The 14,274-nt window shown below is 39.2% G+C and overlaps 1 protein-coding gene across 2 annotated transcripts in view; it reads right to left on the bottom strand.

Annotated features, from left to right (window-relative positions):
• The window catches only part of LOC127365473 (contactin-associated protein-like 5), a 92,524-nt gene that overhangs the window by 53,809 nt on the left and 24,441 nt on the right, over positions 1-14,274 (bottom strand). For both annotated transcript variants that reach the window (XM_051403576.1, XM_051403577.1), the window contains exons 4-7: positions 10,688-10,835; positions 6,127-6,330; positions 4,310-4,494; positions 1,688-1,831 (exon numbers count right to left, since the gene is read on the bottom strand). In XM_051403576.1, the coding sequence (XP_051259536.1) occupies positions 1,688-1,831; positions 4,310-4,494; positions 6,127-6,330; positions 10,688-10,835 (681 nt within the window). The remainder of the gene's footprint in view (positions 1-1,687; positions 1,832-4,309; positions 4,495-6,126; positions 6,331-10,687; positions 10,836-14,274) is intronic.

Raw genomic sequence — 14,274 nt, 5'->3', positions numbered from 1 at the left:
GAATGTGCTCATGTTTTTGGTGAACAGTGAGCTGAATGTATTGACTTGCAAAGTTCCGTTAAACTCAATTAATTAATTAAAACAGAAAAAAGCCAGGCGGAACTTAAGTTTCACATTCTTTTTCCCACAGAGATTTAGCTGATATATTAATTCCCAAAAACACTGTCGATTTTTAGTTGTTAAGTTGCAAAGATTTGTGGCAGTGGTTATCTTCATCCATTTGACTCTTCCACTCCAACTTAAAAACTTCACAAAAAGTAGTGTTGGATGTTACAGGGACTGCAATTAATACAAATGCATCCCACTGTTCTGATTGCATAAATAAAGTAAGCTTTTTGTTTTACTCAGATTTTACATGTATGGCAGTTATATCCTATAACATAAATTGCCATATATCGTCTTGCTAACCGTATTGCAATATATCGCAGTATATTGATCCAGCCCCTGTGATCGACTCACGCTGGCATGGTTCACTTGTTGTGTGTCAATCTTTTTGCGATTGAGTAGTGAAGGCAAGTATACTGCATGTTTCTACAACCTTTGTCTTATTTTACATAGTTTTGCCCAGTGTTCGTACATTTAAGTTTAGTTTACCATAACATGTTGGAATTGAAAATATGTTCATACAGTGGGACAAAGTGGAACCAGGAAGAGGTTCTTCAATCATTTAAAGGGCCTTTACTGACTACCCACAGCTACCAAGCTGCATTTGGATATTTTCCTGCGTACTGTATGCGTGGCTCTTTTATTCATACTGTATATTGTTGGCTTATTTATTTAAATCTATACCATAATATATATACCGTAGACCAAAGGGAGTTGACCTTTTGAGTGAATGGATCAAAAACAGTAATACAGAAGACAGATTTGAATGTACTGTACATTACACCCACATATAATTATAACAGACAGCTGTCATAGGCTAATCTTTGGTTTTCACCCTTAGCAGAGTGTTGTAGCTGTTAACACTTTACTGCTAAAACACAGTGTAGAATTACATTAATAGTACAATTCATTAGATATATAGATAGATATATAGATAGAAAGATAGAAAGATAGATAATAAGATACATTTCTACTACCACTTTCTCTCTTTAAATATCATTAAAGCCATTTCCATTCCTAGTAGTAATTCTCAGCTGTGTAAGATGGCTTTATAATGGCAAAGTGCTTTCTCACATCTCTGAACTTTTTAAAAAGGACTGATTCTGCTCTTGAAAGAGAAGCACAAGGACCACAGAGCTCCAGGAAGCCATTTGGACAGACTCAACCTAGATCTACAGGGAAGCTGAAGATTTTTCCTGAACTGGTACAAATAGTATTCATCTTTGTTAGCAATACAGCTGACCAATAGGTCAGTATTAAGAAATTAGTCATTCAGAAATGCAAAACATATGCTTAAGGTAATTTAGAAAGTGTCACTATTAGCTTTTACCAGAAAGTTTATTTTTCAACTGGTAAATATCTAGTTCAGTACATTTCTTTGTTTGTAATAATCAAATTTAATATTATCTTTTAATATTCTGTTAAATTGTATTATGATATCTGTATTTGCTTTGCAAATAGAGTATCAGTCTGGCTCTTTCCATCTAACTCAAGCTCCTTCAAAAGGAAAAGCTGGTACATTTTACAGTACATGTGCATTGAACGCAGGTGAAAGAGCAGCTAATATTATGCAAATGCCTACCACGCTGTGTATCTGTGGCTTTCGTCTCTTTGCCAGGTCGATGATGTTGATTCCGTTGTAGTAGAGGTTCTCCATGCAGCCGTGGAAGTTTTTCCTCAAAAAGGTGCCAGGTTTACCAGGCAGCGGGATGCCTCCAAAACTCAGCTTTAATGAAAGGACAACAGAAGAGGTAGAGGTAGAGTGATCCAATATAATAAATAGTATATAATAAAGTATATATTCATGCATGATATTTACATAAAAAATATATAAAATAAAATGCTGTACCGTACTGTACCATTTTACAGTACCATCCCCATTGTAAACACATAAGAACCTAAAAATAGATGCACACACATATTCTCACCAGTTATGCATGAACAGCTGAACAAGTGATTCAGTAAGTGAGAAGACAACACCCACTCACTGGATCCAAATGTACACTGTGGAACAGTATTCTGCTCTGAGGCTGTTTCGTGGTCTGGTCCTCTGGTTCCAACAAAGGGAAATCTCAATACTACAGCATTTTGGCAAAGACCTCTTCTTTATTGCAGAAAAAGTGCTTTCCGAATTTGGTGTGGAAGGACTTGGCTGGGCTGTACAGAGCTCTAACCTCAACCCCATCCAACACCTTTAGAATGAACTGGAACTCTGACTATGAGCCAGACCTTATCGCTCAACATCAGTGCTGGACCTCACTAATGCTCTTGCGACTGAATGGCAACAAATCCCTGCAGCTGGGTTCCAAAATCTTTTTGAAAGCCTTCCCAGAGGAGTGGAGGCTGTTATAGTGGCAGATTATTGCCCATGGTTACATCATTATCAGTAACATGTTGGTGTAATGTTTGGGTGTCCACATACATTTGATCAATCTAGGAGAAAGTATGTTTGTTGTATTTCAACATTGGCTGCAATTGTGCAAATTAAGACTGGCCTTAAGCTAAGCCCCAACCCCTTAGGTAGCATTGCTGTGCCTGTCAACCGCTCCATTCTTGCATGACATGCTTTTGGAAACATTTAAAAAGATGACAACTTATTTATCTGATCATATATTTGTATTATTATTACAGTCATGATAAGTGTTGATATATTTTTTTTCTTTTTTTACTGTTTTGGCCTATTCATCTACCTATATACATTTGTGTGTGTATAAGCATCTGTGTGTGTATTACATTATCTGTGTGGATGATTGTGGGTGTGTAGGTATTGTATATGTGTATATGTTAGGGTATTCGCCCTTTGGTTATAACTTATCCGTTCCATGGTGTGTCTAGCCTGGTGGCCAGGGGGTGGTTTGGTCATATTACGTGACCCCCAGATACATGTGTGTGCATATATGTATGCACCATATGTTTTATCTGTTGTATATATTATTTGTTTAAATTAAAGGCCTTCCAAGGAACTTTCATTTTGTGTTGATTCTGGCGGCCCCTGTGGACAAAAGTGGTAGTGTTTCCACCGCCTCGTTTCATTGATTTCAAGGGGAATCCTACCCAGTAGCAGGCATTATAAATAACTGCATAGAAATCACCAATATTCTTGCGGATGGTCTTGTTTGTTTATGTAGGTCATACAGAGGAAATCGTATTAAATATTTTTTTTTAACGGCAGCCATTTTGACATGAAATAGTAGGGTAAACACAGGTGTTATGAATGATACTAATTAAAGGTCCGTTCCATTTAGTGTAGCAGATCCTTTCCAATGAGACAACATGCACGATAGCAGCACTCTGACTCTGTTTGACCTGAATGAACAGGAACATTAAATACATTGTAATGCGAAAAGAAAATTGTTGAAACAGATCACATTAAACATTTTAAGTAAGACAAACTCAATTTTGTAAGTTAAAAAACCTTTTTGATTAAGTACTTTTTACTTGGTATTTTGTAACGTGTAAGCCATGTGTTCAAAAATGTTTTTTTTGTTAAATTAACTTAACTGGTTTTACAGTGTAGTATCATTGGTAACACCTTTGTTTACCCTACTATTTGATGTCAACATGGCTGTGAAAAGGGTCTAGCGAGACTATTTCCTAACCAGTGAAAACTCCTTAGGTTTAAATAAAATACAATAAAACAAACACAAACAAAGAACGCCTTGCTTTACACACGGAGAATCACTCTTGGAGCCCCATGTACGCCGCTTCTGTGGGGAAATCTAAATCTGGAAAAGCCTCATGTGCCTAGTTCTGGTTGCTAAATTGTGATTTGACCATTTCTGTCTGGGGGAGGGGTTTAGTGCAAAATCACTTAATGGGTCTCTAAATTACTGTAAGGGGGAATATCACATGATCTCTTTGGTTATAATATGGTTTGGAACTGGAATAAAAAATAATTATGCAAACATTGTTAGAGGTTGTTGGTTATTCCTTTGAGACGCTGAAAATAACTTGTCTCTGCTGCTTTTCTGGCTTCTTCTTTCTACCATTAATTACTGAGAATTTCAAAACATGTCACTTCCCCAGGGCTTATATACACTACACTATGTTTACCATAGTGCTCCAAGGCTTATTACTGTGTTAGTAATGACAGGGTTGCCTGGCCCTCACTGGATAAATTCATTAAGTGGCACGGTCACATTTACAAAGCTGCTCTTGCTATCTCACCACCAATTTATGTAATTCAATCATCCAATGGACTCACCTCGTAGTCCACCTCCAGCGAGTGTCCTTCTCCTTTGGTTTGGAAATGCTGTGTGTGGGAGTCCACTGTGAGGTTAACTTGCTTATTGAAGCGCTCAATGTGAACAGAGTGCCAGTGTTGGTCGTCCAGCAGACTGCCCACACTGACTGCAACACGGCCGCTGCTGAACCTCAGCCTGCTGTCGTCTGGTGCCACACAAAGGAAACAGCAAGAACATGGTGAGCTGCTTTATATCTTCCAGAGTGAATGTGTGAGGGCAGGAGGGCAGAGCTCAAAAACACACACACATTATGTCCTGTCCTTTTCATTCAGATGATGTGTTGTAGAATGGTATGAAAGTAGTCTGTACTAACACATTAGATCTGTTAGTCTTTTGTATCATGGGTCTCACACTCAAACTAGCTTGGGGGCCACTGCTGGTATTGTCATATCATTGGAGCCAACAAAACAGCAAATGAAAGGCAGAAACCTGCTCTCTTTTTATCTACTGTTTACACACATTTACAGGCACCTTTGACATTTGTCATCACTTTGCGGCAACAAAAATTGATCTTTTAAAAAGAGAATTGGGTTTTTACTTTAATTGTATATGAAGGGGTAGTTTAAATTGATATGAAACAGCTAGATAAAAATAACAATCTTGTGGTGGAGGCTGAGGGAGGGGGATGGAGAGCCCGGAAATGGCCCCGGGCCAGCAGTTTGAGATCCCTTTTCTATATAGTCAGTTCTACAGAACTAGCCATGGCCGGTATTCAATTTAGGTACAGGGGTCCAGTCGTATGGAACAGCTTTTCTGCTCACACCTCAATTCAGAATTCTGAAACAACTTCCCTTGATTGAGTACAGTACAATGTAAATGAGGTATGATAAAGTGAAAGCAGTGTAAATATATGTTATTGTAATCTATGTTTTTGTTTATTTTTCTAGGTCTTTTTAGTCTTTCATTTATTTTATTTTTGGGGGTGTTTTTATTGTTTTATTAATTGATGGTGACAGCTGAACAGTGACAAAAAAAGGGGGGGCGGGGGCACGCAGCAAAGGTCCACTGGTTGGAGTCAAATCCAGAAGGTACACTAAGCACCAGTTTTACCAGGTGAACCACCAGGGCATTTGGAAATTGTATTCTTTCTTTTTTTTATAGACATATTCTAAAAAAATATTTGTCTGTTTGACAAATGAACAATGAATTGTTAAAACTGTTTAAATGGTTTAAACCTGTGACCATTTTCTTGTGATCTCTTTTTCTTATGGCTGCCTGTGGCTCAGGAGATCGACAGTTCGATCCCGGGCTCCTCCTGCTGCATATCTTGAGCAAGATATTGAACCCCAAATTGCCACCGATGCTGTGCCATCAGTGAGTGAGTGTGTGTGAATGCTACATGTAGCGTAAAGTGCTTTGAGTGGTCAAAAGACTCGAAAAGCGCCATATAAGTGCAGCCCATTTACCATTTACCATATTGTTGTGAATCGAATGCCAACAGCAATCTGACTTGAAGATACTATACCTCTACATCCTTCGTGTTTTTTACTTTGACCAAGTCAGCAATTTGAAGACTTAAATTTGGTCTTTTGTATGTGGTGAAAAACCCCATTACTGGGTGGAAATGAGGTGAGATGTACAAACGATAACAACCATATTGTGGTGACACCTCTCAATCCTCAACACATTCTCCAACATGCACCTCTTTTTAAGCTTCATATCCTCTCAATCTGGCAATCACCACCACTACAACACTACAAACAATACTGCAAGACTAAATCCTCGTGGAAATACAAAAAATCGATTTTTGAGCTGGATGGAGAGGTTGGGAAAGCACCTAAGTTGAGGTAGAGGTCCAGTCTTCCTTGGTGTAGCTCCAGGGTGATGTAATCTCCTCTCTGTCCCTCTCCATGCAGTAAAACACCCTCTGCCTGATGGCTCCTGAACCGGAGAGAGATCACGTCCTTTACCGTTGACATGGACTTTTGGTTGAACCGATACAGCAAGGAGCTTCTGCCGTCAAAGTCTGCCATGTATGACTCTAAAAGAAAATCAGAATAACACTTAAATCAGTATTGCCCACTGTACTTTCAGTGAATTCTAAGAAACATTTTCTAGATGCTTGCTCTTTTTTCAAAATGTTATTACTGCAGTGTAATGTTTTGGAGAATTGCTCTCACAATTTAGTCTAAAAAAACTCTAATATAATATATGTATATATACACACACACACATACACATACACACACTTACATTAGACTGCCCTGTTTGTATATTTGATAGCTGGGTACAAGATTTTTCAGCAGTTTCAGATTTGTACATTTGTATTTTCACATATTGACAAATCATTTTGGCATGTTACAGCCTCAATTTTGGACTCATTTGAAATTCAAATTAGGTGTAAAGATTGTATGATACTGCTACAACTACTAATCTAATGCTAGATGATTACTAGGAGGGCTGAGTGGTTGATTTTTGCTTATGAAAACACTCTTTACTGTCACAAAATCTAATCTCAAATCTGCGTGATAAATCAGTCAGAAAAGAAATGAAAGACAAATAAGAAGTAGTTGTGTGCAATTGTACTAATAAGAGAAACAAGGAGAAGAAAAACAACAGGGCTATACATAGAAGGATTATATGAAATGATACAGCATTTCAGGAGAACTGTAGTTTCTTGTTCATCAATACTGATACTGATACTTCTTATTATTAAAAGCAGCAAATGTACTATTATGTGGGGGGGAATGCATCATGAATCGGCATCCAAACATAGCCATTTCATCCTACAAATAAAGCAGCAGTAGGTACCTTTTATAAAAATAACTTTTTGTCATATTTGCTGCACATTTTACTATTATAAATATACTATCGTGATAGTAGTATCCCTACTGGTATTTGCAAAAATCCACTGGGCCTTAACAAAAACAACCAATCAGAACAAAGAAAGATAGTTGACTGTTGAGTCTCATTTGCAGATCGTAAATATATTGAATTTTACAATCAACTATCTTCAAGTCACCAACCCAAAATGTCCTTTTATCTCTCTCAGCTCTGATTGATTGCTTTTGTTCAAGCCCGGTGGATTGTTGCAAATACTAGTAGCGGTATTAGGAAGAGCCAGAGGAAGGTGATTTTTTCACAGATTATCTGTCTCATGTACTACTGTCAGGATATAGTGAAAGTTTCAGAAAATATGACAAAACGTTATTTTTACAAAAGTTACCAACTGATTGAACGTTTTTTTGTATTACTTTTCGTAAATAGGGTTGCCAAGAGTACATGCATGAAGAAGAGTGTTGATGTGTAATCTAACATGAGATGGATCCAGATTTTTGGCATTGATTCCATTGAGGCTAGTATCAACAAACAAAAGAAAAGCCCTAGTGACAGGCCATTTGAATATAAGGGAGAACATAGCCACTGGAATAATTACATTCAATTTAATACAACATAATAATTCATTCAGTATTGGCATTATCAAAACAATTAAGTATGTAATAAAGCTGCAGTCTTTCCACAGTGGAGTCGATACCAAGTAAGTACAGGTTAATCAGTCTTTATACAGTCCCTGCTGATGACTGTTTGAAAGTGGTCTGGCTTTGTGTTGGCACACTGCAGCAGTGCTGGGAGCCTGGCTGCTATAATATATTGAGAAAGGAAAAGAGTACTGTACTCAGTGGCTTTGCTCCACTCATGGTACCAAAACCAGCCACCTCCCCTTCAAAATGAAGAGAATCTAAATTACACTCTCTGTTTCACTCCCCTCATTCATATACAATTTGAGATCAGTTAATAGTATGTGGGCACTCTCAGAGTCAGCTACCATCCTGCTTTAGAGAGACACTCCATAGATTACAGTCTGTAATGCAGCAGAAAGCGCTGCATGGCAATGAAACCTGCCTGTGTCTCTTGGCAGATCAGCGGTTTCTGTAATATTGTGATTCATATGATATTTTCTAATAGTTCATATATGTAGGCAGACACATGAATCCAAAAATATACTGACCAATGGAGGAACAAGGAGTATATGAGGCAGCGTTTTCAGTTTTATACAAGCTTATCCAACGTTACACACTTCACTACAGTGTGGTGCTGGTTGGGCATCATAAAACTGATCACTGTGGGACACTCCGACTGTGTTTCACAGTGCATTAATTCACTGGCTCATCTAGTTAGTGCTGCTTCGCAATGCGTGGGAGAGGTGTGTCAGTGAATCCCCATTATATGTATTTTATTGAGGATTGCTCAGGATATAAACGCTTCTGTGCATCTGCAGCATTTCTTTTCATCAGGCACTGTGCAGCCGCAGCGGTCTAGTTTGTTATGGAAGTGTGGACTCCACTGTTAAGTATGGGATCATTTTAATGTCGTCTTTTGTGATTAACTGTTTTAGGGCCGTTATTAATAATAATTGGATTCCATTATTTGGAGAATGAAAGGAACAAAATGAAATACGATTTCATTATCTTAAGATAATTCATGCAGCATTAAAACACCTACAGTCATTGTTTTCTATATAAGCCCACACACTAGTGGTGTGTCACGGGATGATGCTCCAAAGAGCTAGCAATTTTCACACTTGCTCCCAGGATTGGCACATCCCAGCTACTGTATCATGACCACTTCTTCTGTCTGCAATACAGCCCGACCGACATAGTATGTTTGAGACCGATACTGATTTAAGAGGGGAAAAATTCATAATTGCTCGTATAGTGGCTGATACAGTGAATTTTTGAGCTATAATGAAAATTGGCAGATATTGCACTGAGGTTACAATGCAAAGCTACTCAACAGGCCTGCTTTCTTAAACAAATAAAGTCCCCCTCCAGTCAAAAATCCATGTTTCCTCTTGTCCCTACAGTGTGACTGAATGCTGTCTGTGCAGATTTTGACACTAGAAGGATGTTTTCACATTCATCTGCTGAAGGTGGAATGTTTCTCTGTGCTCGTTGAACATCTGATTTTAAGGGGCGGGGCCTACCTGCAGGATTTGTGACAGTGAAAACTTTAGAAATGAACAACATTTGCATATTCATAGATTCTGGAATTTCTTAATAAGGGAGAAGGAGAAGTGACTAAATCCTCTGGACCTGTAATATATGTCTGGAGGGGATCTTTAACTGTACTGTAATGTAACAGCAATCACTTTGCAGTGAAAGCAGTATATTACACATTTTCTGCATTTTGTTCTGGAAAGAAACACATCGGCTGATACCAATATGATACAGATATGTCTGCGATAGTCCAATATTGGTCAATAATATCAGCAAACCGATATATCACTCAGGCTTTAGTCTGCAAGGCACAGCTGGTGTGTGCTTCACTACTTGAAGCTAGTCGGTGCATCTTGCACTTTATGAATAGGCCCACTTACTTAGCCCTTTGTCATTTTTTACTGTGTCCATTATGTGGGACACTTTTTTCTGTCGTGGTGGAGAACAATGACTCAGTGATGAAACCCACATGGATAGACTCTCTTTTATACTACAAGTTTAAAAGCACGTCATCCTGAGATAATGAGGCATGTATCTCAGGAAGACAGCATTTCATTGAGACAACGAGATAATCAAGCAATGATGAGAAGATAAACAAGCAAACTAAATTGTGAATTTGGTTTTAATCGGGCCGCTTGTGTGTAAGCTTTAAAGGCATCAGTGTTAGTGTCAGCAATGTAGTGACCTAAGCTGCACAGGGCATGTTTTTACATTATGTGTCTCCACTCCAGGTCTTACAAATCATATACTGTAGGCTACTTTGTGGCAACATTTATTTCGAAAAATCGAAAATCAGCTCCATTCAACTCTTTGTTGTATTTGTAGCAGCTACAGTGTAAACAAAGTTCTGAAATAACACAAGTTGCCTGCTAAACTAGCACAGACCTGTCAGGAGGAAAACTAAGAAGTGTTTGACAGAGTGTAAAACTTGTTTGTTTTGGAGTATTTGTTTTTTTTTAATTTTACTAAGTCTATAAAGTTACACACAGTGTTTTCACACTGCAGAATAATATTCCCTGCTACTTTGAGAAGATGATGTTAATTGCATTTTTCTAACAACTGAAACACCAAGTGTTCCAATTTGTGGCTTAAGCCTTAGTGAATCTAATTTTCAAGTTTTATTCTGGAAGTGTTGACTATGAGGAGATCACTGCATACGTACAGCATGTTTCACACCCTGGCTGTCGTGTTTCTGATTCCCCATTGCTGTCTGGAGTATCAAACATTGTGTTAAAACCAAGCGAAGAGAAAATAGTTCTCATTACTGTCCAACGAGAGCGTAGCTGCAAAGCCCGACGTACAAATGACCAAATCCTTCTAGGCGGTGTAACTACAGAGGTTTGATGTGCAGACTGAGTGCTTTCACAGCACGGTATCAACTCTGGGGTGTGTGATACTCACTGTAGGAGCAGCCGTACACCTCCACTCTGAGGCCCATCCAGCCACTGGGGTTCCAGTCGCGAGGGACGAAACGGAGGAAACGTGTCCTCACTGGATGGGACAGCTTGTTCTGGACAACGGCCTCCGAATTCACGTTCCCGACAAATCTCTGCAGGACCACAGGGGGACAAAGACTGCGGTTATGATGGAAGCATAAAACTGATGCAAAGCAAGTGACCACTGAGAAACAACAGATGACCTCAGATTGTAAGTGAGTAGTAAGATTTTCACCAGGGAGTAGAGAAGTCTGTTTTTTTAGCTGAATACTTGAAATGTAAGTGGAATAAAAATCTAAATCCTTCAATAGCACAGTCAACAACAAAGTGCTGACAATGCAAACCCAAGGGCAACGTCTTCTTCCCATCCTTGAACATACTATTTGATGTAAAGTGATAAGAATCACTGTGCGGTGTAGAAATATGAGAATATCCGTTCAAGCAAGCCAATGTGAGGAAGAATCACCACTGAGGCAGCCAGGGGCAAAATAACGGCTCTCGTATTATGTTTTCACCCTGCAGAGCTAAAAACAATAGAGTATTGTGAGGTGTCATTCTTCTTTCTCTTTCCCACCCCTCTTCTGCTGTCAGCCTGCACTGGACAAAGCCAGGGGACATAAACAGAGAAACAGAGAGAGGGTGAGAGATGGAGACAGAAACAGAGACAAACAACCTCTTGTCTCAAATGACTGATTACCAGCCTCTTCATAACCGATTCTAGGCAGGTGACATATCAAATCAATAAGTACTCGTACTATGAAGAACCAGAAATATAGATCATTGACAGAGCTCCGGGGTTTTGTGAATAGTTCAACTCAGTCCGACAAGGCCAATACCTCAGCTTTCTGCAACAACAGAAACACAAGGACCTGCAGCACAAATGACCAGCCGATGCTCTTAGAATGGTGCAAAGCAGAGGCATCGTTAAATGCACCAGGATGCTGCCTCTTGGTAGATAATCAAGGCGACTGTGCGGCTGTTAAGGCTGTTATTGTGATTTATGCTGCTGCTTTCCCCATTTTAAGGCATTTACTGAGCAGAGCCTTGTGGCTGAATCTTAACACGCGTACAGGCCAGGCTTATTTACACATGCACAGTAATTCATGTCTGCACAGGAAGGATTAACGAATGGCACTGGGGCTTACACATTTGGTCAAAGCAAATGTATTACTCGAGCACTGCAAACAGCTTTCAGAGCAAATGAAATAAGAGAAGCATGTTGGCCTTGTGCATATTCACAACACCTGAGTTTTCTAAATGCTTCCAGCCAAAAAAAATCTAATGTCGCTATTGTTTTATTGGAAATCAGGCTGATGAAAACCTGCTGTGCTTGTCATACAGGGCTCTAGTGACCTTGTTATTTTCAGGCTTTGTGTAAGACACACTGCAGTAAAGTGTTTGATTGTTCTGCATTTAAAACCTATAATCTAAAGCCCCTGAAAATGCAACATCAAATCAGTACTACATAACATGTTCATACTTTATATAACATACATGGCTAGGGAAGCAAGAATCAAATTTCCGCCAAGGCAAATAATCCAGACTTCTATGAATCTGCACACCAGCGGCTTTAATAACACCGAGTTTACGCAGGTTTGGAAAACATGTAATTCCGGGTTAATCCATAAGAATCACATCCCTGGTTGCTTATTTCTTTCTACAATGATTGGTTTGAGGTGCCAGTTGTGCAGACGGGTGACAAATTAGAGGATAAACTTGAATGAATGAGTGGAGAAACATGACAAATGCAGATGTTTTCATACAGGACCTGAGGGGTCATTGAATGGTTGGTGAGAAATGAGGTGAATCCATTGAACGCCTATGGGAGAATGGGGTTCTTCCTTGGCCCATGCAACACCCTTCCTTTCATGAAAATTGGGCCGGTATTTTTTCCGTAATCCTGCTGACAGAAAAACAAATAGCACCAGAAACAGACCTCCTTGGCAGAGGTACTTATTTATTGGTCAAGAACTTGGCTGATGTTCTTCATTAGGACTGTGTGGGTGTGGCTTGATCACATTTACAATGTTGCCAAAGGGACTGCATTAGCTAATAGCAAATGTGACATAAATAATCTTTTATTTTGAGATTATGTTATTTGTGTATCTTTGACCTAAAAAAAAACAGAAAAGAAAAAAAAACAAAGAACAGGACATCAAATTTTTCCAACAGTGCCCCACCCACTTTAAACCAGTGCGAAAAGCAACGAGAAGTAATAAGTAGTAAGCAAGTAAGAACAGAAATACAAACATTTCTCAGGTGAAATGTGTGTTCATGCAGGAGCATCTTGCTCATAGTAAGAAACTATGTTGATAGAGCTTTTCTTTTGTTTGAATAGGATCAGGATCAGGGTATTATGTTCAGTGTATGGTACACTGTATTTTTGTTATACAGCCTGTGAAACTCTGCTTCTTATTTCTGTTGTAATTATTGACTGTCTTTCCACTCGATTCCCAGCTGAACGTCTGGAAAATCTAATGAACCAAATGAACTCTGACTGAGGCTGCGGTGCAATCATTCTAACTATCCATTAGCTAACAAAACTCAGACACGTCAGCAGGCGTCATTAGTATTCAAGAGCAATACCACTACAAGAACACCACTGAGGCTTTTCTCAGCAATGACGTTTGTTTTTGTTTCCTCTTTGGAAAATCTTGCGACAGAACGTCCTGTGTGTTCCAGCTGGGAGATGAGGTAAAGTCTCTGAATAGAGGCCTGAGGGTATGGAAGATGTTTCCGGAGGTCCAGAAGACCAAGCTTGGTCCTTATCCACATAAACAGCCCTAACCCCACAGTGACTTCGTTATTTCTATTTATGTTTCTGTCACTGTGTAAGAGTCTCCCTCCTCATTCATTAAGACTCTTTACTCTTCCTCTCCAGTGATGAGCTCCCCTGAGTCAGTTTTCCTTTCTGCTGCCTACAGCACAGGCACATACGTTTATTTTAATCAGTTCACTGGGGGATAAATCCTGCTGCTGGCGATGGAGTATGAAGTACGATACAGTATGTCCAAAAAGGTCATTGGCCAGTTAAACAGCCTAAGGGAACATACAGCAAAGAGAAAGTTACAAGTACATGACCTTGCCATGAGTGAAAATACTATAGCAATCCCCGATTGCCAGTCAATCTTGCAGGAATCCCCTGACCATGATCAACAAGGCCTTAACAGTTTCTCCAATGCCTTATCTAGCAGAGGGCCTTAGATATTTATGTCTACTACACATATTGAGCTCAATTTTGGGTTAAATGAAGGTATTTTGGATATAGTTATATATAGTTGTTGTTTTTGTTGAGTGTAAAACAAGAGTGTACAGCAGCGCTAACAGCCCTGGGAGGCTGTACTTAGGCACAGTGATGCTTTGAGCTAAATGTTAACATCAGCATGGCAACTGTCACAAGCGCTGTCCAGGGTGCTGATTCTGGAGCTGTCCTGGGTATTGCACTAGTGAGCTCAATCCTGCTAGCAGAGAGTAATAGCTAACAGTCTGCCTGATCAGCCTCATCATCTGCCTATTAATCTCAAAACGTGTAGTAATTATGTAGTTATGTTC

The sequence above is a fragment of the Dicentrarchus labrax genome, unplaced genomic scaffold (genome assembly GCF_905237075.1).
Source record: "Dicentrarchus labrax unplaced genomic scaffold, dlabrax2021, whole genome shotgun sequence".
Lineage (NCBI taxonomy): Eukaryota > Metazoa > Chordata > Actinopteri > Moronidae > Dicentrarchus > Dicentrarchus labrax.
Note: the sequence above shows the minus strand (reverse complement) of the source record. Positions and strands in the feature narration are given on the sequence as shown.